The sequence below is a fragment of the Lepus europaeus genome, chromosome 13, assembly GCF_033115175.1.
Source record: "Lepus europaeus isolate LE1 chromosome 13, mLepTim1.pri, whole genome shotgun sequence".
Taxonomy (NCBI): domain Eukaryota; kingdom Metazoa; phylum Chordata; class Mammalia; order Lagomorpha; family Leporidae; genus Lepus; species Lepus europaeus.
In genome coordinates this window covers 97,368,788-97,396,623 of record NC_084839.1, presented here as the reverse complement: position 1 = coordinate 97,396,623, position 27,836 = coordinate 97,368,788, and the positions used below count along the sequence as shown (strand labels likewise).

General features: G+C 42.3%; 1 protein-coding gene across 14 annotated transcripts in view; it reads right to left on the bottom strand.

Moving 5' to 3' along the window:
* The window catches only part of CCDC138 (coiled-coil domain containing 138), an 85,811-nt gene extending 58,331 nt beyond the window's left edge, over nucleotides 1–27,480 (bottom strand). For 11 of the 14 annotated variants that reach the window (XR_009867839.1, XM_062210061.1, XM_062210062.1 and 8 more), the window contains exons 1-9: nucleotides 27,357–27,480; nucleotides 26,696–26,753; nucleotides 24,955–25,060; nucleotides 21,264–21,391; nucleotides 18,114–18,295; nucleotides 12,880–13,038; nucleotides 5,491–5,610; nucleotides 1,151–1,228; nucleotides 942–1,049 (exon numbers count right to left, since the gene is read on the bottom strand). Coding sequence is in view for 13 of the 14 variants with exons in the window: in XM_062210061.1 (XP_062066045.1) it covers nucleotides 942–1,049; nucleotides 1,151–1,228; nucleotides 5,491–5,610; nucleotides 12,880–13,038; nucleotides 18,114–18,295; nucleotides 21,264–21,391; nucleotides 24,955–25,060; nucleotides 26,696–26,753; nucleotides 27,357–27,449 (1,032 nt within the window). In the remaining variant the exon portion in view is untranslated. Of the gene's footprint in view, nucleotides 1–941; nucleotides 1,050–1,150; nucleotides 1,229–5,490; nucleotides 5,611–12,879; nucleotides 13,039–18,113; nucleotides 18,296–21,263; nucleotides 21,392–24,954; nucleotides 25,061–26,695; nucleotides 26,754–27,356 lie in introns of those variants that run through there. The other 3 variants (XM_062210065.1, XM_062210067.1, XM_062210072.1) reach the window with 3 other exon arrangements.
* Nucleotides 27,481–27,836: the final 356 nt, after the last annotated feature.

Here is a 27,836-nt window from a genome sequence, read left to right as displayed (position 1 = left end):
ATATAATGCTGAGGAAAAGAGCCCTACACGACCAGCACATAGTAAGCAATTCCATTCACTGAAGTCCTTAAAGAGGAAAAATAATTCATGGCGACAGAAATTATATCAACAAGTGGTTCTGGCAGAGAAACATGACCAGGAAAAGGCACAGAAGAACTTTTCAGGGTAACAGATATGTTCTATAATTGGTTGTGGTTTACAGGAATGCTAAATATTTATCAAGGATTATATTTGTCGGTCTACTTATTAGGTTACTATATGTAATTAAGTCAAGTTAAAAATCCTTAGGGGGAGAAATAGATCATTCACCTATTGCAGTCTTGACAGAAAAATAACATCAAACATTTGCGGAGTCTCAACACACACTGAGTAATAGAAATGTTATTAATGTTAGGTTGCTGTTGTCAGTGTTACCGTACCTGAGCCACTGCCAAAAAAAATTGTTTTATTATGCAAATAAAAATATATTGGAGGCCGGCGCCGTGGCTCACTTGGCTAATCCTCTGCCTGCAGCGCTGGCACTCCGGGTTCTAGTCCCGGTTGGGGCGCCAAGTTCTGTCCCAGTTGCTCCTCTTCCAGTCCAGCTCTCTGCTGTGGCCCAGGAAGGCAGCAGAGGATGGCCCAAGTACTTGGGTCCCTGCACACCTACATGGGAGACCAGGAGGAAGCACCGGGCTCCTTGTTTTGGATCGGCATAGCACTAGCCGTAGCAGCCATTAGAGGAGTGAACCAACGGAAGGAAGACCTGTCTGTCTATAACTCTACCTGTCAAATAAAAAATATATATATAGGAAATATCTTGCACTATTTTTCTATAAAATGATTATTACAATGAATTCTTTTATATCTAAAAGAATGTTTGCTAAATGAAAGAAAAATTATTAAGGAAGCAGAAAAAATTTCCTGCCTTTTCACTGGAGAAATTTTCAGTCATATCGTACCTTGTAAGTTTTTGAAGCTGGTACTTTCTCTTGTTTTAAACTTTTCATTTCCTGAGCAGCATGGGAATTGCCTTTCAATCTTTGTACTGTCATAAACTCATACTTTCTCTGCAACGGTACATATCCATGAAATAAAGAACAATTAAGAGTGAGTAAAGGCAATCATTTAAAAATGATTGTGTGTCTCAAGAGAAGAAAAGGGAACTTACCTGTAAGTTATCTAAACGGGCTTGAACTCTCTTAGCCTGAATCTCCATCTTCCTGTTTTCTTCACTTACTTCATTTAACTAAAGGAAGGAAGTTAGGTATTTCAATATAAACCTTAAGCTAGTTTCAAAGCCGGGTTTCTCAATCTATTGTATTATGTCTACAAAACCAGGCAATATAACAAAACAGAAGTGGACTTCATGATTCCATTAGATCCACGGCTAAAAACATCACCATTTTCACCTCAAACATTACCTGTGTCCAAGAAAGCTCACTATACGAAAAATGTGAAAGAATCCTGACATCCTAAAAGCATTTTTTTTGGTGAGAAATGTTTTTCAAGTAATATTTTTACTTAGCGTTTTTACATAAGAAAAGTACACAAATCATAGATAGGCAGTGCAATGAGCTGTTACTGGAATTACATTGAATTCATAGGGGCATCCTGTGAAGAACATCTACACAACACTGAGTTTTTCTACCCTTGAAGACAACAGACCCTTCATTTCACTAAGGCCTTCGTTTCTGTATTCTCTTGGTAGTATGCTGCAGTTTTCAGCACAGACGTCTGGCACATCTTTCTTTAGATCTACTCCTGGATAATTATTTTCTCCCTTCCAATGCTTGTACTTCTCCCCTCCCCCTTATTGCATTGATTAGGACTTTCATTACAATGTTCAGTAGAAGTAATGACAGCAAGTACTTTTCCTTTGTTCTAATCTGACAGAAAAGTTTTCAATAATTCACGTGATTTTGTAGTTGTAGTATCCATTTTTTGTTATCACCGGACCAGGTTTGTTAACATTAAAGTTTTACTTCTAAACTTGTGGCAGAGACTGATTTGTATTTTTCCTTTCTTAAAATGTCAAGTTGAAATAACAATTTCCCCTCTTTTATTTAACTTGCTCCTCCTCAGAGGCTAGATATCAGTCTGTTTCTTCCGAAGGCAAGGTGTGGTTTTATTTTTTCTGATCACCTTTATGATTTTCTCTAACATTTTCAGCAGTCTTAAAAGAGTGTGCTTATGTATGGTTTTCCACAAATTACCCTGCCTAGTAGCACAGCTTCTTGAATGTGCACGTTGACATCATTCACCAGTTCTTGGAAAATTCCTGGCTATTGTCCCTTCATTTCTCTCTCTCTCTCTCTTTTTTTTTAACACACACACGCACACAGAATGAGAGAGGGAGAGGGAAAAAATATATATAGAGAGATTTTCTATCCACTGCTTCACTCCCCAAATGGTCGCAAAAGCCAGGGCTGGGCCAAGCCAAAGCCAGGAGCGAGGAGCTTCTTCCAGATCTCTCACATAGATACAGGGCCCCAAGGACTTGGGCTATCTTCCACTGCTTTACCAGGCTCATTAGCAGGGAGCTAGATCAGAAATGCAGCAGCTGGGACTTGAACTGGCACCCAAATGAGATACCAGCATTGTAGGTGGCAGCTTAACCTGTTCTACACAAAGCCAGCCCCTCTTCATATGTCTTTATCCATCCTCTCTTTCCTCTCTTTCTGGAGCTCATCTGTGTCAAACTTCCTGACTATGTCCCACATGTCTCTTTTGAATTTTCTATTCTTTTTTCACTCAGTGCTTCAATTTGGAGAGTTTTTTTTAACGAAACTATCTTCTGGTTCACTAATCCTATCTTCCACTGTGTCTCATCTGTTGTTAAACCCATTCCTTGGAGTTCTTAATCAACCAATGTATTTTTAACATTTCAATTTAATTCCTTTTTATAGTCTAATTCTCTAAAGAAATTCTGAATCTTTCTTTACACCTTTGTGCACATATTAATCATTAAAGTCACTGCCTTTAACGCCAGTCTCTGGATCACTTGCAGATATGTTAATATTCTCTGGGGTTTTTCCCTGCAAGTTCAGTCATGTGATTCTGTCTTTTGATGTGGTTGTTAATTTTGTGTACAATTAAAAATGCTGTAGATAAAACACAGAAAAGGTAGCATATATTTTCTCCCAGAGAAGGATCATCTGTTCCTCTACTAGGTATTTAAAGTAAAGAGTGAGCAGCTTAATTTGACCAGGAGCTGATATCAATCAAGGCCATGCTGCAGGGTGGGGGGTGTGTGTGTTCTATCTACCTCTAATTCACCTGTTCCAAAGGTGTAGCCCTGCTCCTCTTTACAACTGTTATTAATTTATTTTCATTTATTTGAAAGGCAGAGAGACAGACACAGAGTTCTTACATCTTCCAACTGCTTGTTTACTCCTCAAATGCCCTGAACAGCCAAGGCTGGGCCAGGTCAAAGCCAGGAGCCTGGAACTCAATTCTAGTCTCCCACGTTGGTGGCAGGGACCGAAGTTCTTGAGCCATCATCCGCTCCTTCACAGGGTGCATTACAGGAAGCCGGATCAGAGGCAGAGGGGCAGGATTCAAATTCCAATGTAGGATGTAGGTGCCCCCAGTAGCAATTTAACTACTGCACCAAAAGCTCTCCCCTTTTCTCCTTTGGATTGAGGTTCTTGGAGCACTCAACAGAACCCTCTCCTGATTGGTCTTTTTTATAAAAACTTTTTGATCAACATAACCTGCACACTTTATGGAGTACTGTGCAATATTTCAGCATACATATACTGCAAAAACAAACTGCATAAATCTGAAGATTAAGCATTCCCATTTCCTTACCGTTTCCTTCTGTCTGGAGCCTTCCAGCTCCTCTCTTCCAGTTCTTCATACAGTATATAACACATCATTGTGAACTACAGTTGTCTTTCTGTGCTGTGGAATGCAAGAACTTATTCCTTCTATCCCTCCATGTTTAGATACCCATTATCTAACCTTCTATCTCCCTCTCCCTATTCCCCAGTGGGTCCTGAACATTAATCACTGTCTCCTCAACCTGGCAAGACTTAATGGAAAAAGCTTTTAAATTGTAAAGCAAATGTAAATTATAAAGCTATATAAATTACTATGTCAGTTACAGAAATGATATGCCTTTTTACTCAGCAATTCTAAAGTATGAATAATTCCAGATATCCACAAACTGTGGCCTGTAAGCCAAATCTACCCACTGCTTGTTTCTGTATAGTCATTTTGCAACATGGCCATACTCATTCATTTACTTACAGCTGATGGCTTTTTTTGCGCTATGATTCCAAAGATTTTTCTCTCACTTTCCATTTGGACTCAATAACTCATAAATCTAATTGTCATAGGTCCAGTAAATTAATAATCCGTGTGTCTACCTCAATCATTAAATAACTCATACAAAACTGCCAAAAAATATAGAAACCTAAGAGATGGGTATGGCAACAATGCACCTGTACTAGCAGTTACAGAAACACTTCTCCCAAGCAGGTGCCAAACTGAGATTGTAATTGGAAAAAGTTCTCTCCAGACTTCCTAACAAATCACAGTCAGTAAAGGTTATAGTCCAATGGTGGGAGGCCATAAATTAATTCAGAGAAGCCAAAGAACTAGATCAAGTGAGAACTAAGGTTCCCAGTTATCACAGCCAAGGAAGAAGGTTTACTGCAAGTAGTAACTACAGGGAATCAAAAGCAGAAACAGAATAAAAGGTACGGAGCTGGCTAACAAACTTGAGGAGGCAAATGATCTGATTCTATGCTTACCATGTTTTAGAATTCATAAAGTTTCCAGTCCAACATTTCTAATTTTTGAAGTGACTGGGTTTACACCAAATGCTGCCCATCTACTTCTCCCCACACAATCAAAACCTGCATAATCATTCTCACATCTATTTTGAACATATTCCTCTATTTTCACATCTTTCATTCAAAAACTACCAGAGGGAAATAATAAAAAGGTACAACTCACAAATATGTTTCTGTCATACAACTTTAGTACTTATGTACTGTCCTAAATTATATCACATACAGAAACAATTACAGTGTCATGTGATAGCAGTCTATTCCCACAAGACCATGAGCAACTTGAAGACCTGAGTCTAGCACAGTGCCCAGCATACAGCAGATATTCAGGAAAGAAGTGTCATTAAATAAGCAGTGGTGTGTGACCGCAGTGACAATACGCATTCGAGCCGGGAATCAGTGTCTAAGACGTCAGTAGTGATCAAGTTTTCACTTTTGCTTGCTTTTAGTCTAGTAATGGTCTTCTATTTTAAAAGAATTTCAAATCGTCAAACGTCTCCATTGGTGGCCATAACAGATGAAGAGTAGAAAGCATCAGCTTTAAAAAAAAACTGTATTTGCATTTGGAAGTATTCCACAATAAATCTAACAGACAAATCTAATTAAAACTTTCTCTAGCTGAGGTATGTTCTAAAACTGACACAACTTATTAGGTATAAAATATAATTATTAGAATATTCTATAATTCGATATACATTAAAACAGATCTTACCTGTTTCTTTAAATTATCATTCAACTCTTTCAATGCATCAAAGGAGGACCTCAGTCTCTTGCTTTCTTTATTCCTTTCCTTAAGAACTTCAGTTAAGTGTTCAACTTCTGCATCATGTTGCTAGAAGAAAAAAAATAAAACCACCTGATCTAAAGATTAGGTAAAGATTCCCTTTGACCAATACTACAGACAATGAATTAATTAGAAATCCTTACATCATAAAATCTTTAACCAGTATATCTAAGCATAGGATTTATCCATCTAATGTGGCATATAATTTATAAAAATTATAATCAAACATCAAAAGTAAAACATACCATCATACAAATTAAGTAGCAATAAATCTATTTTTTGCTTCTGCTCAGAAAAACCCAACACAGAAACTCACTGAAACATTTTTATTTGACATTACACAAAATGAAACAATGAAGGACTTTGATCTTTTTAAGAGACAATAGACAGGGCAGTAGGTTAATTCTCCACCTGTAGCACCAACATCTCATATGGCCACCAGTTCTAGTCCCGGCTGCTCCTATTCCAATTTGGCTCTCTGCTATGGGCTGGGAGATGGCCCAGGTCCAAGATGGCCCAAGTCCTCAGGCCTCTGCAACCACATGGGAGATCCGGAAGAAGCTGTGGCTCCTGGCTTCAGATTGGCACGGCTCCGGCCGTTGCGGCCATCTGGGGAATGAACCAGTAGATGGAAGACCTCTCTCTCTGTCTCCTCTCCCTCTCACTGTCTATAACTCTACCTCTCAAATAAATAAAATCTTAAAAAAAAAAAAAAGAGAGAGAGAGAGAGAAGACATAGGGGCCAGCACTGTGGCACAGCGGGTTAAAGCCCAGGCCTGCAGCACCAGCAACACATATGGGTACCAGTTCAAGTCCCAGCTGCTGGTCTTCCAATCCAGCTATCTGCTATGGCCTGGGAAAGCAGTGGAAGATGGTGGGAAAAAGCTCCTGGCCCCTGGCTCCAGATCAGCTCAGCTCTGGCCGCTGTGGTCATTTGGGGAGTGAAGACCTCTCTCTCTCTGCCTCTGCCTCTCTGAAAATCTGCCTTTCAAATAAATAAATAAATCTTAAAAAAAAAAAAAATAGAGCAGCAGGGACACAAACTGGCATCCATGTGGGCTGCTGGCACCGCAGGCAGTGGCTTAACCCACTATTGCCACAACACCAGCCTCCAAACTGATTCCTTATCCTCCTAAAGTAGTTAAATTTTTAGATTCCAGCTTTACATCTCCCTCCAAAATGTTAAATGATATGGTGTGTAATAAAATTTCTATGAACTCCAAAGTATTTGACTCTTTTTTAAAAGATTTATCCAGAGCTGGCACTGTGGCACAGTGGATTGAAGCCCTGGCCTGAGGCGCCGGCGTCCCATATAGGCGCTGGTTCTAGTTCTGGCTGCTCCTCTTCTGATCCAGCTCTCTGCTGTGGCCTGGGATAGCGGTGGAAGATGGCCCAAGTCCTTGGGCCCCTGTGCCTGCCTGGGAGATCCGGAGGAAGTTCCTGGCTCCTGGCTTCAGATCAGCACAGCTCCGGCCATTACAGCCATCTGGGGAGTGAACCAGTGGATGGAAGACCTCTCTGTCTCTATCTCTGTGACTCTATCTTTCAAATAAATAAAATAAATCTTTAAAAAAAATTTATCCATCTGCTGGTTTACTCCCCAAACGATTGCAACGGCTGGAGCTGGGCCAATCTGAAGCTAGGAGCCAGGAGCTTCTTCTGGGTCTCCCACGTGGGTGCAGGGTCCCAAGGACTTAGGCTATCTTTTGCATTAGCAGGAAGCTGGATCAGAAGGAGCAGCCAGGACTCAAAAAAGTGCCCATATGGGATATTGGTACCACAAGCAGTGGCTTAACTCACTATGCCACAGCACTGGCCCCCTTGACTCTTCTTCCTCTTCTTTTTTTTTTTTTTTTTTTTTTTAAGATTTTATTTATTTATTTGAAAGGCAGGCAGAGGGAGAGACAGAGAGAAAGGTCTTCCTTGCGTTGGTTCACTCCACAAATGGCCACTAGGGCCAGAGCTGTGCCAATCCAAAGCCAGAAGTCAGGTGCTTCCTCCCGGTCTCCCATGTGGGTGCAGGAACCCAAGCACTTGGGCCATCCTCCACTGCCTTCCCGGGCCACAGCAGAGAGCTGGACTGCAAGAGGAGCAGCCAGGACTAGAACTGGTGTCCACATGGGATGCCAGCGCTGCAGGCAGAGGATTAACCTACTGCGCCACGGTGTGGGCCCCAGCCCCCTTGACTCTTTTTTTTTTTTTTCTGACAGACAGAGTGGACAGTGAGAAAGAGAGAGAGAGAGAAAGGTCTTCCTTTTGCCATTGGTTCACCCTCCAATGGCCGCTGCGGCTGGCGCGCTGTGGCCGGCACACTGCGCTGATCCCAAGGCAGGAGCCAGGTGCTTCTCCTGGTCTCCCATGGGGTGCAGGGCCCAAGCACTTGGCCCATCCTCCACTGCACTCCCGGGCCACAGCAGAGAGCTGGCCTGGAAGAGGGGCAACCGGGACAGAATCCGGCGCCCCGACTGGGACTAGAACCCAGTGTGCCAGCGCCGCAAGGTGGAGGATTAGCCTATTGAGCCACGGCGCCGGCCATCTTAATCAGTTTTAAAATGATCCAAATCAACTTCACCTCTAATTACATTTAAATAGGACAGCATGTTTTAGTGTGAGGTAAGCACTTGGCACAAGAGTTAAGCTGTCACTTGGGGACAGTCACATCAGGTATCACAGTGCCTGGGTCTGAGTCAGGGTTCTATTTCAAGGCCAGCTTCCTGCTGCTGTGCACCCTGGGAGGCAGCAGTGATGGCGCAGGTACTTGAGTCCCTGCCACTCATATGGAGACCCAGATGGAGTTTGTCTCCTAGCTTCCATCTGACCCAGCCAGAGCTGCTAAGGCCTTCTGAGAAGGGAACCAGCCAGTGGAAGCGCACTGTCTTGTCTGTCTCTGTGCTTTCTTTAAAAAATAAAAAATACATTTATTCTCCAAAAAAGGTGAATACTAGGGATGACATTTGACTTAGCAATTAAGATGCTGGTTAAGACGTCTGTGTCCCCTGCCAGAGTGTCTGGGTTCAAGGCCCAGCTCTGGCACCAAGTCCTGCTTCCCACCAGTGCAGACCCTGGGAGGCAGCAGGTGATAATGCAAGTAGTTGGGCCACTGCCACCCATATGTGAGACCCATTTTGAGTTCCTGGTTCTCCATTTCTGCCTGGCCTGGACTCAGCTATTGCTGGCATTCAAGGAGTTATTTATTTGAAAAAAAGATATAGATAGATAGATCGATAGATAGACAGATAAATCATTTTAAAAACATTCAGATCAATACAGGGCTAGGCATTTGACCTAGCAGTTAAGATGTCAGTTAAGACACATGCGCCTTTTCTTTCCCTTTCTGGGGCTCAAGACGTGTAAGAGAGAACGTGGCGGGTCCTCTGGTGTAAAATTCCAGATTTCCCTGGGTCATCAGGTAAGTGTGGTGTTCAACTGTGCTCACAACACAGGAGTCAAAAGTCTCCATACTGGATGGTGCTGCGGCTCACTTGGCTAATCTTCCGCCTGCGGCACTGGCACATTGGGTTCTAGTCCCAACTGGGGCCCGGGTTCTGTCCTGGCTGCTCCTCTTCCAGTCCAGCTCTCTGCTGTAGCCCGGGAAGGCAGTGGAGGATGGCCCAGGTCCTTGGGCCCCTGCACCTGCATGGGAGACCAGGAGGAAGCACCTGGCTCCTGGCTTAGGATCAGCGCAGCACGCCAGCCGTAGCAGCCATCTAGGGAGTGAACCAACGGAAGGAAGACCTTTCTTTCTCTCTCTCTCACTGTGTTACTCTGCCTGTCAAAAAAAAAGTCTCCATACCACCTCTGTGAAGGGGATGGGGGACAGCTGGCATGGGTGACATTGTGATGGCCACAGTTGAGAAGACAAGCCAGAGCTAAGAAGGTAAGGCAGCCATGGTAATCCAATAATGAAAGTCATACTAGAGAAAAGATGGTGGGTTTATTTTCAAGATGATACAAGGGTCACATGAACAATAAAGGCAGGATGAACAGTCCAACCATTACTGGACCAGTTGCAAAGGAGCGTGCAGATTCTCCAGGGTATTTGTTAAAAAAAATAATAATAATAATCCATTAAAAAGTATTTGCTGGAGCTGGCACTGTGGCATAGCAGGTTAAACCACTGCCTGCGATGGCAGCATCCCATATGGGCGCATGTTCGAGTCCCAGCTGCTCCACTTTCAATCCAGTTCCCTGCTAATATGCCTGGACAAACAGCAGAAGATGGCCCAAGTGCTTGGGCCCTAGTACTCCCACGTGGGGAGACCTGGATGAAGCTCCTGGCTTTGGTTTCACCTGGCCCTGGCTGATGAGTGAACCCTTCCACCTTCTCTCTCTTAAAGATTCTGCTTTTCAAATAAAATTTTTAAAAAAATCTTTAAAAAAAAGTTTAAGTATTTGCTATCCCCAAAATGGACCCTGGGAAGCTGCAGTGACGGCTCACATAGGTGGGTCCTGCCACCACATGGGGTACCTGCTGGCATCCCCAGCCCAACCCCACCTGCTACAGGCATCTAGGGAGTAAACCAGTGGGTGGGAGCTCGCCTTTCTCTCCCTCTCTTTTCTCTGCCTCTTAAATTAAAAAAGTAAATGAGGTGTGAATATTTAATTTTACTTACTATTCCCAATATGTTCATAAAATATCAAAACAAGCAAATTTCTAGAGGAAACAAAAAAAAACTAAATAAATTTTACTCTTCCAAGTAATCATTCAAATATGATTAAATAAAGCAGTTATCTTTAAACTTAATAAAAACAGTAGTCAGATCTAGAGAGAGAATCAAAAATAAGAGCAGGCTAGAGAGATCTGAGAATCTAAGCATGCATTCTTTAGTACTGTAAAAAAAAATCCAATAATCTAAAAATATTAGCTTTATATAACCTATCACTATATAAAATGATACCCAGGGTGGGTGTACAGCCTAGCAGTTAAGACACCTGCATCCTATGCAAGAATTTTGGAGGGGCCGTTACTGTGGCATAGCAGGTTAAGCTGCACAGCACCAGCATCCCATATGTGTGCCAGTTTGAGTTTTAGCTGCTCCACTTCCCATCCAGCTCCTCGCTACTGCATCTGGGAAAGCAGTAGAAGACAACTCAAGTGCTTAGGCCCCTGCACTCACGTGGGAGACCTGGATGAAGCTCTTGGCTCCCAGTTCTTGGCTTTGGTCTGGTTCAGCCATGGCCATTACAGCCATATGGGGAGTGAACCAGCAGATAGAAGACTCCTCTCTCTCTGCCTGTCCCTCCCTCTCTGTAACTCTACCTTTCAAATAATAAATAAATCTTTAAAAAAAAAAAAAAAGAAAAGAAAGAATCTTGGAGAAGAGAGACTCAGGAGATCCTCTTGCTCTGGTGTCTGTGAACCTATAGAAATCAGGTGCACCCTAGAATGACCCAGGCACAGGATAGAACAGACCAAACGCAGCCTGGCTTCAGCCAGGGCCAGTCCCAACCATCACAGCCATTTGGGGAGTGAACCAACAGATGTATCTCTTTCTCTTTGTAACTTTGCCTTTCAAATAAATAGGATAAATCTTTAAATATATATAAATCTTAATAAAAAATATCCCCAAGAGAATAATAACAGGACCCAGATTATACATAATGTGATAAAATCAAGGAACTTGAACACAATCCAAAAGGTACTGAATATAAAAATTTTTTAAAAGTGTAAGTTGTAAAAACAACCAACAGCCACCAATCTTAGATGTTAGGTTAATTACTTTCCATGAGGTGAACAAAAATGTAAGGAAATTCTTATGAGAATAACAAAAATACATTTCTAAACATAACTTGAATTTTTAGAACTTTAAAATATCAGAAATAAAAATTCATTAAGTGAGCTCAACAGCAACACAGAGATTAAAAAACAAAGAGAATATGAACCTAAAGACACATTGAGAGAAATGATCCAACAAAAATCGTAAGGTTGAGTGATCCAGATTCAAAGAACAGAGAAGAAAAATATGGGGGAAAAAAAGAGCCTCAGAAATCTGTGGGGGTCATAGCACAGGGAATAACTAGGAGTCACAGGAGAAAAAGTAATTGGAACAGAAAAATATTTTAAGGAAAATAGGCTTAAAGCTCCCCCAAATTTGACAGAAGACAAGTTGACAAATTCTAGAAGCTCAGTAAAACACAGGACAAATTCAAAGAAAAGCATGCCAAGATACATCTTACCTGAATTGCTGCTAAAAATCAAAGCTAAAGAAAAAATCGTGACATTCTGGAAAAGGCAGAACTATAGGGAGAGAAAACAGATCAGTGGTTGCATGGGTTGAGCATGGGGAAAGTGGGTGTAAGGGCATTGTAGGAGTGTTGGCACAATTCCTTATCTTGAGTATGGGGATGATTACAAAACTGAATGAATGAATTCTTCTCCATGTAAGTTACAATCTGTTTTGAAGCAAAGAAGGGTTATGCCACCTACATAATACCCTTGCCAAAGACATGTACTGTGAATACTATCTTTAGGAAACAGGAAAATCCAGGACATAACATATTCTACAAAACTGTTGCCTGGACTCTTCAAAGATAATTCTCATAAAAAACAGCAGGGGCCAGTGCTGTGGCAGAGTGGATAAAGCCGCCCCCTGCAGTGCTGGCATCCCACATGGGCACTGGTTCTAATCCTGGTTGCTCCACTTCTGATCCAGCTCTCTGCCTTGGCCTGGGAAGTCAGCAGAAGGTGGCCCAAGTCTTTGGGCCCCTGCACCTGCATGGAGACCCAAAAGAAGCTCCTAGCTCCTGGCTTCAGATAGGTGCAGCTCCTGCCATTGTGGCCATCTGGGGAGTGAATCAGCAGATGGAAGACCTCTCTCTCTCTCTGCCTCTCCTTCTCTGTGTAACTTTGTATTTCAAATAAGTAAATAAATCTTGGGGGAAAAAAGGCACAAAAACAGTGAGGATGAGTGCTCTAGCTGTAAAGAAACAAAGAAAGATTAACAACCAAATATAACATGTGAATCCTATCTAGTTTCCCAATCAGAAAATAAAGCAAAAAAACTATAAAAGACAATTTGGGCACCAAGTGGGAAGTAAATGTAGGAGACATATATGGAGTTACATTATTTAATTAGCACTGATTTCCTGATATGACAATGAAATGGACAATGCCCTTATTCTTAGGAGATGCACAATGAAGTATTCTGGGATACTACGCCATTATTACTGCAAATTACTTTCAAAGGGTTCAGAAAATAATGTTTGTGGTGGTGAACAGAGGAGGAGGAGGAAAGGAAGACAAAATAAGCAAATGTGGCAAAATGTTAAAAAAGATAAAGGGAGAAGTACTGCTGCAACAAAAGGCTAAGTAATTACCTCCTTTACAATGCGAAATCTTGTAAGAACCTCTTCTTCAACACCTTTAATTTTACTCAGGGCAGTTTCATGCTTGAAAAGCAGTTGTTCTCTCTCAACTAAAAAACGTTCTCGCTTTTGAAGTTCTTCAGCAAATTTCTGTTGCGCTGTAGTCTCACACTGTTATCAGAATTCCACATTTAAGTGCTTTTAAAAAATTCACAAATCTGCAACTTACCTTTTCATTTTTGACACTGTGGTTTAACCAAATGACTTTCAGAAATACACGAGTAAAGGCAGATCTGGATTACAGTAGCAGCTAGACTAATACAGCAAGAAAACTTACAGAAATTCTATCTTGTGAAATAATGACACTAAACTAAGATTGCGCCATGATGACTCTAAAGAGAATTTGGGTGCAAATTGGATCAGAACTACAGAGAACTGATTCCCAAACTAAGTTAAAAGCCATGCTCTCTGCTTTCACTTCATGTTCCCCTAAAACACCTACACCCTCTACTCCCTTACCTTGGTGTCTATCAGAAAGACCCCCATGCCCGGGTTAACGCACTGACCACCTTCTCTGCCCTGGTGCTCCATCACTAAATACTCCTGGAGAAGAGTCACATCACGCACAGTGAAAAGTGGTACCACTGTGAGTTCATGGTCTGAATCTTCTACTGGGTTCTCAAAGCAGTCCAGAAATCTCTCTACATTCACAGTCAGCTCCTTCTCCATTCTCCACAGCATCTACATCAAATTCTCTCCACTCTACTAATTTTGAACACATCACTCCCTGCAGCACTCTCTGGATACCTGGTCTCTAGCGTCACAGGGCAAACAGAAGGCAACAGAAAGAAACGTCAATCTGCTGCCCACAAGAAGCACATGCACATTTCTCCTTACCCCTTTTACACAGGTACGCTCAGGCTCTCACCACCATAAGCTTATGGTGCAGGCTGTTCTACTGATTACCCCTGCATCAATCTCACCCATGCTATCTGAAATGAAATCTTTTTGGCCCTATGTATTCATGACCCTGCATTCTCCACCAAACTTTAAACTGTTGTCTACACTTGCTGATCCCATGTCTATAACCTCCCAATCACTCTCACTTCATTTTAATCTGGCTTCAGTCCCCAGGTCCTACTGAAATGAAATCCCAAGATTATTTTCAGTCCTTATTTTGGGTCTCTCAGCAGCATTTTATACTATCATTTTCCTCCAGCTTGAAAAACTCTCTCCCCTTGGCTTCCATGATACCACACCTTCCTGGTTTCCCACCACCCTCTCTGGCCGTGGCTTCTCAGTTTCCTTTGCAGGCTCTACTTTCTCTACTGTCCTTTAATTATTAATGTTCCTCAGGTTTTAGGCTTAGGCCACTTCCCTTCTCATTCTCCACTTTGTCTGCTTGGTTACATCCATTCACCAGCTAAAATTACCATTCACATTTTAACTGTTCCCAGCCTACACCTGCTGAGACCTTTCTCTCACACTCCAGACTGCCAATTTAACATCTCTACTCATATGTTTTCAGGTTAGCACAAAATAAACATGTCCAAAACTGAATTCAGCTGGACATCAGGAAAATGCAAACCAAACACAATAAGATAACACTTCACACCTACTAGGATGGTTTGAATCAAAACAGAAAACAGTATTGGTAAGGACGTGGAAAAACTGGAAGCATCATACATTGTGTACAGTCACTTTGGAAAACAACCTGGCAGCTCCTCAGAAAGTGAGAGCTGTCATATGACTCAGGTACTCCACCAGGTATACACCCAAAAGAACTGAAAGCTTGCATCCACCTGACACTTAAAAACATGAATGTACAGCAGAACCAGCCCTAACAGCCAACAACTGGCAACAACCCAAATACCCAACAATTAAGGAACAGGGAAACAAAACATGGTGTATTTATATAATTAAACATTATTCAACAATAAAAAGCATACTATATCCTACAACATAAGCCTTGAAAATATCATGCTAAGCCAGTCACAAAAGACCACATATTAGGGCTGGTGTTGTGGTATAGCAAGGTAAGCCTCTGCCTGCGATGTCAGCATCCCATGTGGGTGCTGGTTTGAGGCCAGGCTGCTCCACTTCTGATCCAGCTCCCTACTAATGCACCTAGGAAAGCAATGGAAGATGACCCAAGTGCTTGGGATCCTGTACCCATGTAGGAGACCCAGAAGCAGCTCTGGGTTCCTGGCTTCAGCCCAGCCCAGCCCAGCCAGCCCAGCCCCGGCCATTGCAGCCATTTGTGGGGTGAACCAGCAGATGGAAGATCTCTCTTTCTCTCTCTAACACTGCCTTTCAAATAAACAAATCTTAAAAAAAAACAAAAACACAAATTGTATGATTCCATTTGTAAGAAAAAATTCAGAATCAACAAATTTATAGAGTCAGAAAGTAGATTAGTGTTTGCCAAGAACTAGGGGAATTTGGAGAGAAATATGCAGTAATTTCTAGGAATAAGGGGTTTCACTCTGGGGTGATGAAATATTTTAAAATGGGTCACAACGCTGAATATATTAAAAATAATTTGGGGACGGCACTGTAGCACAGTGGGTAAAGCCACCACCTAAAACACTGGCATCTCATATGGGCACCAGTTTTAGCTCTGGCTTCTCCACTTCTGATCCAGCTCCCTGCTACTGTGCCTGGGGAGGCAGCAGAGGATGGCCCAAGTGCTTGGGCCCCTGCCCCTCCTGGCTTTGGCCTGGTCCAGCCCTGGCCACTGTGGCCCTTTGGGAAGTGAACCAGCAGATGGAAGACCTTTCTCTCTGCCTCTCCCTCTAACTCTGCCTTTCAAATAAATACATCTTAAAAAAAAAATCAATAAAAATTTAATACACCAAAAATTAACAGTTTAGTTCCCTATCTCAGCAAAAAGCAACACAATTTTTGCAACCCTACCACCACCAAAACAATCCTACATTTTGTCCTTGACTGAACCCTACTGCGTACTTCTCAAATCCAAAATATCTCCAAATCCTATAATCTCTTCTCAGACACTTGTAGAATCCATCCACGTCTCCATATTCTTGAGGCCCCAATCCTACCCAGGACATGAACAGACTACTACCACATCTTCACATCCCACCCTCTCTAGAGCTCAACTACTAGTGATAGCCTTAAATACTAGCCTGCATTCAGGTGACTCTCAAATGTGCGCGAGACTGCATTCTGACTGCCAGCTGATTTCAAACCTGTGCCAGACTAAAATCCTGACCTTTCTCCTGAAATCTATTCTTCTTCCAACTTGCACAAGCCAGAAGTATGGGAACCAACTTACACCTTGCTCTCCCTGTGCATCATATGGTTTATTCTGTTAGTCCAACCAATTTTACGTCCACAGTAAATCCCTCAGCTATTCATTCTATTCCTCTGCCGCACCCAACTAAGTTACCACTGTAACTCACCTTGGGCTCCTACAGTAATATCCTATCTGGTCTCCTAAATTTCACATTATCCCCCAGCATTTATTTTATCACATTAGATTTTGCAACTTCCCTGCTTTAAAAAACGTTACCTACTATAGGAGGGATCTTCAAAAAGTTCATGGAAAATGCATAGTATGAAAACTATGTATATCACCAAATACTTTTAAAACAGAATAAATATATCTTTTCACTACATTTTTTCAGGAAATCTTTGAAGTCCCCTTGTATTTTTCTTGAAAGACTATGCTAATTTATCATGTCTCAGACCTTGTCATACCAGAATGTCTCAGTTTAGAATGTACAGCTTGCACTGGGCCAACCCCTATTCATTCTTCAGGGTTTAACTTACATGTTACAGTCTTAGAAAGACCTTACTTAACTTCTCAATGGCTCCCAATCAGGTATGTGAGTTACACCTGTAGAATTCCTTCACTTAAATTTATAAAACTTTAACTATATGGGCACTACATGTAAAAAGGGATACATATATTTTATTTACTTTTCTATACTCAGCAATGAGCACACAAATGCATATTAACGGACAAATAATAGGAGACTTCAAAAATGGAAATGGAATTAAAAGTTGGTTGTGATGTAAAAATATTCTGAGTTCCATGCATAGTTTTTTCATAATACATTTTTTCAAAAATTTTTTGAAGACCCTCCTTTCATTTGTTGAATGAATGAAATCACACAGCATAACAGAAATTTATATGCTTAATAACAACTCTAACACAATGTGTTACAATTTTCAGTTATTAAATTTTTAGAGTTGTCACAATGTCGGTTTTAAAGTTAAACTGCAGATCAACGGAAAAAATCAGACTAGTCCACTGTACTTTATTTATTTATTAAATACTTACATCTTTATTGTGCATGCTGCAGATCACGAATCTATCCTTGTTATCCTACTTACTCTCTTTCTATACTATTAGGTGTTCTCAAAAGACCTTCCTGTTTTTCACTCTGTCCTTTGATTAAAAACTTATAAAATACGGAATGGGCATTTAGCCTCGTAGTTAACACACGCACATCCCACATCAGAGTCCCTGGTTTAATTCCCAGCTCAAGTTTCTGACTCCAGCCTCCTGTCAGTGTAGACCCTGGAGGAAGCAGCGATGATTCAAGTATAATTGGATTCCTGCCACCCACATGGGAGACCTGGATTGAGTTCCTGGCTCTAGGCTCAGCCCCAGCCCCAGTAGTTGCTGGAGTAAACCAATGGATAGGAGCTCTATCTGCTTCTCTACTCTTGAAGAAAATTAGAACAAAACAGCATACCCCTGTAAAACAGTTTCCCAGCAGGCTGTTCAAGTCACAATCCAACAATCATTCCTTTCCTATCACTTCTCACTTCCAAGTTCCTCGTACCCGGAATGCCCTCCTGACTGCTCTCCTCTTCAGTTCTCTCAGCCAAGGACAAGGCTAAGTCTCTCCCTAAACTTTTCCCTGGTGATTTTAGGATGAAATTTTTTTTTTTATAAATACTATGGTAACTATAACGTGATTTTTTTTTTTACAAAATGAGATAATTTTTAAAAAGATATTTATTTCATATGTATATGTGTTCCTAGTGAGAATTTCAAATAGACATTGTGCATTTATATTTTTCACTGTTTATATTTTTCTCTCAGCCACTACATTTGTCCCTTCAACAGTTCCTATATATTGTTTGTTCCCTTCTGACATTGCCTTGACTCACTTGTTACAAAATAATTATGACAAAATATCTGATATTCAAATTTTATAAATGATCAGTCTTTAGAACATAACTCAATTCTCAATGCAGTATTCAGTTCTCACCTGCAGCTTAAGATGTATCTGAAATAATTCATCATATATCTGATTGATCTGATGTGGACGTAAACTCTGCTTGCTTGATGCTTTAGATTTTGGGTAGTGGGCATGTCTCAGTGGAGAGTCACTTGTATCACTACCACATTCAGTCCGAGGCCTTACTGAGGCCAAATTAGTTGGCGGTGCAACTGCAAAGAAAATAAAATTTGAATTGTAAACTTTACTGACAATTGTAAACATTCCCAGAATAACCTCCAGGAAGAGCTGCTTTATATGTGAATTACAGTATTGCTTCAAAGTTTTGGGGCCGGTACTGTGGTACAGCAGGTTAAGGCAACACCCACAGTCTTAGCATCCCTTGTGGGTGTTGGGTGTTGGTTGAACTCCACTGTACTTCACTTCCGATCCAGCTTCCTGCTGAAGTACCTGGGAAAGCAGCAGAAGATGGCCCAAGTCCTTGGGCCCCTGCCACCCATGGAGGGAGACCCAGGTCAAGTTCCAGACTCTGGCTTCAGCCCAGCCTGGCCCAGCCTTGGCTGCTGTGGCCAGTAGGGGAGCAAACCAGCAGATGAAGATTTCTTTCTCTGTCTGTAACTCTGCCTTTTAAATAAATAAATACATCTTTAAAAAAAAAAAAAAAAAAAAAGGTTTCGAGAGAGACTGTTGTAGCAAATATGGCAAAAATATCAAATTTAGAAAATTTAGGTGAAGAATATGCAGGAATTCTTGCCATTCTTTCTGCAACTTTCTTGTAAGGTTGAAATTACTTCAAACTATCCATTTTAAATTGCACGAAAGCACTCATGTGTTAACTGCCAAGGCTGAGAATGGAAAGTTACCTCAGAAACCCCCGATTACCTTCCCCTCTCTCCCTAAACCAAATTAACCACGAACTCAGAAATGGCATTAATCATTGTCTTTTAAGTTTCTATGTTATTTTTTAAAGTTCCTGTTCTGGTCAGAATAATGGGTTCACATATCTTTAATGCTCTATCCTACGATGACATTCTCCTACAGACCAGTCTTCAAGCTGCTCTGGCTATACAGCTGTTACACAGTACATGGCTCCTGGTGCACATATTCAAGAGTTTCTCCAGTACATATAAATAGTAACAAAATAGGAAATAGGCGCAGGCATTTGGCTGTGTGGTCAAGAGGTCACCTGGGATGCCCACATCCCATGTTGGAGTGCTTCAGTGTGAGACCCGTCTCCACTTCTGATTCCAACTTCCTGCTAGTTCACACCCTGGAAGGCAGTGGATGAAGGCTCAGGTGCTTGGGTTACTAGTGCCACATGGGGGACCCAGACTGAGTTCTAGGCTTCTGGCTTTGGCCTGGCCCAACCCCAGCTGTTGTGGGCTTTTGGAGCATGAATTAGGGGATGGAAGAGCTCTCTTCTCTCTCTCTCAAATAAAAGTGAAAATTAAATATATATGTATGTGTATTTAAGTAGCAAAACTGTTGGATCACAGGATATATGGCACAGTCAGCTTTACCAGTAGTGCCATATTTATTCCAAAAACAGTTACATTAATTTACTCTTCTAACAGCAATGGCTGGGTAAGTTCCTCTTGCTTCATATAGCTACCATGAATCATTACTGTTTGTTTTTTGCTAATAAGTGAAATAGGAAACGCTCTCTCTCAGTGGTTTTAATTTGCATCAACCTCCTAGGAGCCCCAGCTTCAAAAGCAGGGGGTTGGGACTGGTGTGATAGAGTAGCGAGTAAAGCCACACCCTGCGACGATGGCGGCATCACGTATCAGCGCTGGTTTGAGTCCCAGGTGCTCCACATCCCATCTAGCTCCCTGCTCATGTGTATGGGAGAGCACCAGAAGATGAACCAAGTCGTTGGGCCCCTGTAGCCACGTGGGAGACTTGGAAGAAGTTCCTGGGGTCCTGGAACAGCCCCAACCCTTGTGGTCATTTGGGGAGTGAACCAATGGATAAAAACTCTCTTCCTCTCTGTAACTCTGCCTTTCAAATAAATAAAATAAATCTTAAAAAAAATCAGGGGGTTTTCTAATTATATTCTCCATTACTAACAGACCCTGGATGAGAAAAAATTAAATGTATGAATTTTAAAAATGTTTCACTTCTATAATCTGAGCATGTGCCCTAAAAGTGAAAGACCCTCCATTTGGTTCCCACTTCACCAGTCCCTGACCTGAGAATTCCTTATCTTTTTATCAACATTCAAATACACTCAAGTTTTCTTTTCTTACAGCTTATCCTTTGTTTTTGCTGGGAAAGACAAGTCCAGGCTGAATTAATTTTCACTGTCCCCAAATACTGAGACAGAAGGGGCTACAGGGATGAAGAGAGGGACACGGGAAAGGGACAGACCCAGGAGAAGAGGCTGCACCAGTGCCACCAATGGGCAACAGTGCTGTCAGCCTACACCAAACAGGGCAAAAGATGCCCTGTTTCCTGATGCCTCTTTCCTGAAATCCTGACAAAACTGTGACGTGTGGCCAGGAACACAGAGAACTGTTAGTAGCTAAGTGCTGAGGAAGCCATACTTAACATGGAATATTTTCTCAAAATATTAGGGTTGGTCAAGTATTACCTCAAATGATTTATTTACTTCTGACAAATACTAACATGAAAAAAAAAAAAAAAAAAACTGAAGACAAAAAAAATCTGGCTAATTATTAATTTATTTTGGTAAGTTTTCAAGAATCTAAGGTTACTATTCAAAAATAACAGCTTCACCGGGGCCTGCACTGTGGCATAGTAGGTAAAGCCGCCACCTGCAGTGCTGGCATCCCATATGGGTGACGGTTCGAGTCTCGGCCCCTGCACCTGAGTGGGAGACCCGGAAGAAGCTCCTGGCTCCTAGCTCCTAGCTTTGGATCAGCACAGCTCCAGCCATTGAGGTCAACTGGAGAGTGAACCAGTGGATAGAAGATTCTTTCTCTCTCTGCCTCTCCTTCTTTCTGCATAACTCTGCTTTCAAATAAATAAATAAATCTTTAAAAAAATAATAAAGTTTCCCTTTCTCTTCTCCTTCAGTCTGGCAGTGAGCACAGTGATTTACAAACATAAAGGGCTCTTGAGGACTTCTCAGGGTTCTCACTAGGAAGTTAGCCTTAGGTGCTCTATTTGACAAATTTACTACTTAAATGATGGTTCTAAAATGAGTATTTCTTTTACCTTTCTCGATTTCTCTAAACGACTGCTTGGTTGACTTGGAGGTACTAACTTTATGGTCATTCTCAGTGAACTCCTCTTCCATTTCCCGCTTGTTCAAATCATGGAAAGAATCCAGTTCATCATCTAGGCTTTAAAAAAAATCCTATCACAGAAATCTGTAAGGTGACTACAGTATTTGAAAAACATAAAACTGCTTTTCAATTAACAGCATAACAATTGAGGAAAAAAAATTTTAAAAGATTTCAGGGTGAAAAAAAAAATGCACGTAAAAGGTAGAAGTATAAAAAACGGTAATCATGTATCCGTATAACTCACAACAAGCATCTTCCAAACTTTCTACAGCTTAAATGGGCCTAATTTAAAATTACGTATACCTGTAGAATGCTCTATGGCTGCCAAACTTTCTTTTCATCCTCAACAAATCAGTGACATAGATATGATAGGTATTGTTATCTATTATTCTACCCCAAAGAAATGTTCTACATGAGGAAACTTGCTGGACCCTGGAAAGTTCAATAACTGACAATGATATGAACTAGTACAGAGGGGAGCAGGGGAATTGGCCTACAGGGAAGGCGCCCATGTATCATACAGGAGGAGGACCTAGGTTTGATTCTGGCTGCAGCTCCTGACAATGCAGACCCTGGGGCAAGGGGAGATGGCTTTCATAACTGTGCTCCGGTCACGCTTGTGGGAGACCTGGACTGCATGCCAAGCTTCTAGTTTCTGTTCTGGACATCGTGGGCATTTGGAGAGTGAACCAGAGGACGGCAGCTCTCTGTCTCTGCCTTTCAATCAGATTTTATTTAAAAGCAATAAAAGTGAAGAACTAGAATCCAAGGTGTTTTCTCCAAAAAGATTACTTCAGAGTTGTAATTTCTAGAGCAGTGCTGTTCAAAAGGAATATACTACAATAATTTAAAATTTTCCAGTAGCACATAAAAATACAGAGTTAAAATGTTAACAATATACTTAACCCAGTATTAAATCACTATAGTATTAAATCACTATAAATTATGAACATATTTTACATTCTTTTTTCCATACTGAGTCCTTTTAAAAATTCATTAATTTGAAAGGCAGAGTAACAGAGAGAAAGGGAGACAGAGACAAAGGTAAAGATTTTCCATTTACTGGTCCACTCCCCAAATGCCTGCACTCCCCAAAGGGGCTGGGCCAGGCCAAAAGGAGGAACCAGGAACTCCAGCCTGGTCGGCCATGTGGATGGCAAGAATCCAAGTACCTTCCAGGCACATCAACAGGACGCTGGATCCCAGGAACTCTGATATAGGACACAGGTGTCCCAAAGTAGCAGTTTAATCTGGTGTAAGATTAATTAACTGCTGGTTAATTAAATTAATTTATTTTGAGAGAGACAGTTGAAGACAGGCAATCCAGGTCTCTCACGTAGGCGGCAGGAACTCAAACACTTGAGCCATCACCCCTGCCTCCCAAGGTCCACACTAGCAGGGAGCTGGAATCAAGAGCCAGAGCTGGAAATCAAACGCAGGCACTTGGAGGTAGGATACACAGGGATAAACACCCATCCCATGCTAACCCTGAAGTCCAGTGTGTTAGTTCACACAGCACACAGCAATTCACACCAACCACATTCCAAATACTCAGTGGTTACACGTTTCCTGTGGCCACTGTGCTGGACACCATACCAGGGACTGTGAAAAATTGTCCAATGTTATAAAAATCTTCACATATGGAATTATAGACAGATCATTTAAAAAGCAAATGACAGAACTATCAGCAAAATATAAGAAACAATATCCATGAATCTGTAACTACTACCTTAAAGCAGCAATTTTTACTTTCCTTACCCTACATTAAATCTAGCTCAAGTCCAAATCTTTTTTTTTTTTTGACAGGCAGAGTGGACAGTGAGAGAGACAGAGAGAAAGGTCTTCCTTTTTGCCGTTGGTTCACCCTCCAATGGCCGCTGCGGCCGGGCGCATCGTGCTGATCTGAAGCCAGGAGCCAGGTGCTTCTCCTGGTCTCCCATGCGGGTGCAGGGCCCGAGGACCTGGGCCATCCTCCACTGCACTCCCGGGCCATAGCAGAGAGCTGGCCTGGAAGAGGGGCAACCGGGATAGAATCTGGTGCCCCGACTGGGACTAGAACCTGGTGTGCCGGCGCCGCAAGGCGGAGGATTAGCCTGTTAAGCCACGGCGCCAGCCAACTCAAGCCCAAATCTTGAGGCTAGATTATATTGTTTTGTATCAAATGAAATAGTTCTTATAGTAATTGTAACAGTTAACAATTGAGTGCTTTAGTTTATGTTCAGCACTGTTCAAAGTGCTTTACAAAGATTAACTCATTTAAGTAGACAAAGAGACAACTGATTAAAAAATTCAAGCTCCGATATATCAGTTATATTAACACATGCAGAGAGGTAGCTACAATTGTCTTATTCCTCTACAACTATCAATATTTGATTTTGTAAATGCATAAATCCTTAGAAAATTTTGAGATGTCTGCAAGTCAAAGCATTTCCTCTGGTCACAAATTCACTCAATTAAACATGCACCTCGCCTGGGGCAGGGGTTTGGTGCAGCAGTTAAGATGCCACTTGGGTGCCCAGATGCCTAAGTTCAAGTCCTAGCTCTGCCTCCTATTCCAGCTTCCTGCTAATGCACACCCTGGGAAACAGCAGGTGATATAGCTCAAGCACTCAAGCCACGTGGGAGATCCTGAATGAGTTCCACACTCCTGGCACAGCCCTGGTTGTTGCTGGCAATTACGGGAGTAAACCAGCAGGAACAAGATCTCTGTCTCTGTCTCTGTTTTTTTTTTAAACTTTTTGACAGAGTGGACAGTGAGAGAGAGAGACAGAGAGAAAGGTCTTCCTTTTTCCGTTGGTTCACCCCCCAGTGGCTGCTGCGGCCGGCGCACTGCACTGATCCGAAGCCAGGAGCCAGGTGTTTCTCCTGGTCTCCCTTGCGGGTGCAGTGCCCAAGCACTTGGGCCATCCTTCACTACACTCCGGGGCCATAGCAGAGAGCTGGAATGGAAGAGGGGCAACTGGGACAGAATCCGGCCCCCCGACTGGGACTAGAACCTGGTGTGCCAGCGCCGCAGGTGGAGGATTAGCCTAGTGAGCCGCGGCGCCGGCCACATCTGCCTTTCAAATAAATAAAAATTTTCAAACTGATTTCACCTTAACTTCTACCTTTTCACTTCCACTTTTACCTATAATAAATATGATCTCCTCTTCAGAACTGCAACCCTTTTTGGCTCAGCACTGTACCACCCCGATTTTGTAATTATCACCTCCTATAATCTTGTTCAGCTATCTAAAATACAACGCTCACTACATCACCAGGCACACAACAGATACCAAGCTAAGTATCACTGCCTAACAAACGTATTACAGTTTTTTTTTGTTGTTTCTACTTTTTTTAAAAAAGGGAGCAAAGTCTTCATTTTAGCCCTGGATGATTAATCATAATACTTCTTCATCTTTTACCTTATACGAACAATTTAACTTCTATTATGTCACTAAACATACTGCTAAGTCTTTGCCTTCTTCACAGAGATTCTCAAATAAAAATTAACTGAGTCTTTTCAACTCTTTGGAGAGTTCCAGACTGCTTACACTCAGAGCAAAGCAAACATGTAAACTTCGTCCCCAGTTTTGTGGGATACTGAGGGGACACAACAGTAAAGTTTCACAGTACTTTACCAATTCACATTCAAGTGCTTGAAGGAACTGTAAAAATGCTTTCTATCACCAGAAGATCTTAATGATGAACCAATTTTATCTCCAGATGAGAAGACGTCCAAATCATCTACCAACAAAAAAAGCAAAAAAGTTTACATACTGGGATCAGACACTAATTATCTCACTTCAAGTTCCTAAAGATAGCAAAATTAGCAAATAATTACTTGTCTGCATGTCTCTCAAATGTAAACTTATAGAAAACAGCCATTAAATCTTATATTTATAAACACTTTTCTGATTAAAAAAAATTCTTTTCCATCCATTACATTATTTGATCCTAGCAACAACCATGTGAAACAAGCAGAATAAGTACCTTAAACCCTATTCTACAGGTTAAGAACCTAAGGACCAAAGAATTTATGTGACTTTTTCTAGGTAACACAGCTAGGAGATGCGTTACTTAGAAATTCAGAACCCAGGAGCTGGTGTTGCGGCACACGTGAAGCCACTGCCTGCCATTCCAGCATACCACATAAAAGTGCTGGTTTGAGGTCCAGCTGCACCCACTCTGATCCAGCTCCCTGGGGAAGCAAAAGAAGAGGGCCCAAATATCTGAACCCCTGCTACCCCTGGGGGAGGCCAGGATGGAGTTCCAGGCCCCTGGCTTCAGCCTAGCTCAGTCCCAGCAGTTGAGGCCATTTGAGGAGTCAACCAACAGATGGAAGATCTCTTTCTCTGTCTCTCCCTCTCACTCTGTGTATCAAAACAAACAAACAAACAAAAAACCTTAAAAAAAAAAGAATTAATCGTGTTACTACTTTGGACCTTGAACATTTGCTAAATTAACTGTTAACTTATACAATTATACTTCAAAAAGTTTCTGTAACTCTGCCTTTCAAATAAATAATCCTTAAAAAAAAAGATTTAAGTACAAGCAAAATATCAATAAACAATTTACATTTCACAAAGATTCATACATGAAATAAGTTTGGAAAAAAATGAAATTCCTTAATCAACAACTTAATGAACTATTATACTATTTCTGCTACAATGGTTAATGAATATAACATAGCTAATTACAGAATTAATTAAATAAATCCTTAGAAAATTTAGAAAATTTTGAGATGTCTGCAAGTCAAAGCATTTCCTCTGGTCACAAATTCACTCAATTAAACATGCACCTCGCCTGGGGCAGGGGTTTGGTGCAGCAGTTAAGATGCCACTTGGGTGCCCAGATGCCTAAGTTCAAGTCCTAGCTCTGCCTCCTATTCCAGCTTCCTGCTAATGCACACCCTGGGAAACAGCAGGTGATATAGCTCAAGTTACAGAATTCCACATAGCATAGAACCCACTCAGTTCCACAGTATAACAATCTTTTTTCAAGTACATTTGTTTGCTAAATTCTTCCTCTAGAGTAATAATTACTGTCTGAAAAGTTTATGCCTAAAAGAAGCAGCTAATTTTCTTTAACTAATATGGTTTAACTTTTAGTAAATTCAAAGGCAGGAATACTATAACTGAAAATACCAATATAATTCATTCAATTTGACCTGTAAAGACATCTTACACAATTCCCGCTAAAACATTACTATTTCCCCAAAAAACATATTATTATTAGTTCCTTAACAGACTGAAGAAAGTTTAGTATCACAAGATAGCTAGCATTAGCCGTGAATCTAAATATTAAAAAAACCACCTCTCTCAAATTCTCAAAATAAATTGGTTAAAACCTTCAAATACACAAATTAGTCTATTGGCTTACCTGGGGAGGTTAGAGATCTTCTCTGACATCTCGCCTGATCAAAATTTGAAAAATCATACTAAAAAAAAGAACAACATATGTGATTTGTATACTAAAGAATCTATTTAGTATCTCAAAGTATGTCCCACAAAGCAGGCATCATGACGAAGCTGAGGACGGAGAAATCTGGGGGACGCCAGCCACTAGACGCAGGTGACCGGAGGTCACGTCACGGACAGACAACATGACGTCATGCACCTCTTCACTCCCGCGCACTCCTGCCAAGGCGCAACCAGAATCTCCTCAGGAGACACCCAACACCAGTCAGATTACCCCAAACAGGGACACCTACACGCAACGCGCACCCCTGGGCTGGAAGGGGAACGGCGGCCGGCACTTCGGCCGAGTGCCCGCGGTCACGGAAGCCACGGCCGCTCTCCTCAGGAGCGACTGGCCGCCGGCCACCCGCCTGCCGTCCCCGGGGGAAGGGGGCTCCGCGCTCGCCCTGCGTTCCCGCGGCTGCTCCAGGCTTCTCGCAGCACGAGGCTCCTTGACCGGGGAGAGGGTGCTGGCGCACACCCTTCACCGATCTCACACGACGCACGACGCGAGGTCGGGGAGACGGCACTCTCCCGGCGGGAAGCTCCCCCGTGGGCGCCCGAGCCCGCGGCGACCGTCTCACCTCGCCGGGACAGCTGCCTCCGAGCCCGTAGCGGCTCTTGAGACGCTCCACCACCAGGTCCTGCCCCGGCGGCTTGACCAGCCGCGGCTCCATGGCGCGCCGCGGCGCCCACGGTCTCCTCGGGAACGGCGTCCAGCGGCCGCGCGGCGCGCCGGGGCCTCGCGCCGGCGCGCGCCGTGACGCAAGGCCCCGCCCCCAGCCGCATGGCGGCGGGGCGCTGGGGGCGGGGCTCCCGGGCTCTGGCCTTCACCGAGGGGCCCTGCAGGTGCGGCGCCCCGTCCCGCCTCAGCGCTCACCCGAAAGCTTTAGAGAGCGCGTTTGCATTGCACACTAGCAGAGCAAGTACTTGGGTAGCTGCTGCTTACTCCAGGTGGGAGACCTAGGGTAAGTTTTGTTTTGAGCTCCTGGTTTCAAATAAATTCAAACTGAAAAAAAGAAACACGTTTGCTTAGTTCCCTTAACAGCTCCTAGCAACAAGTA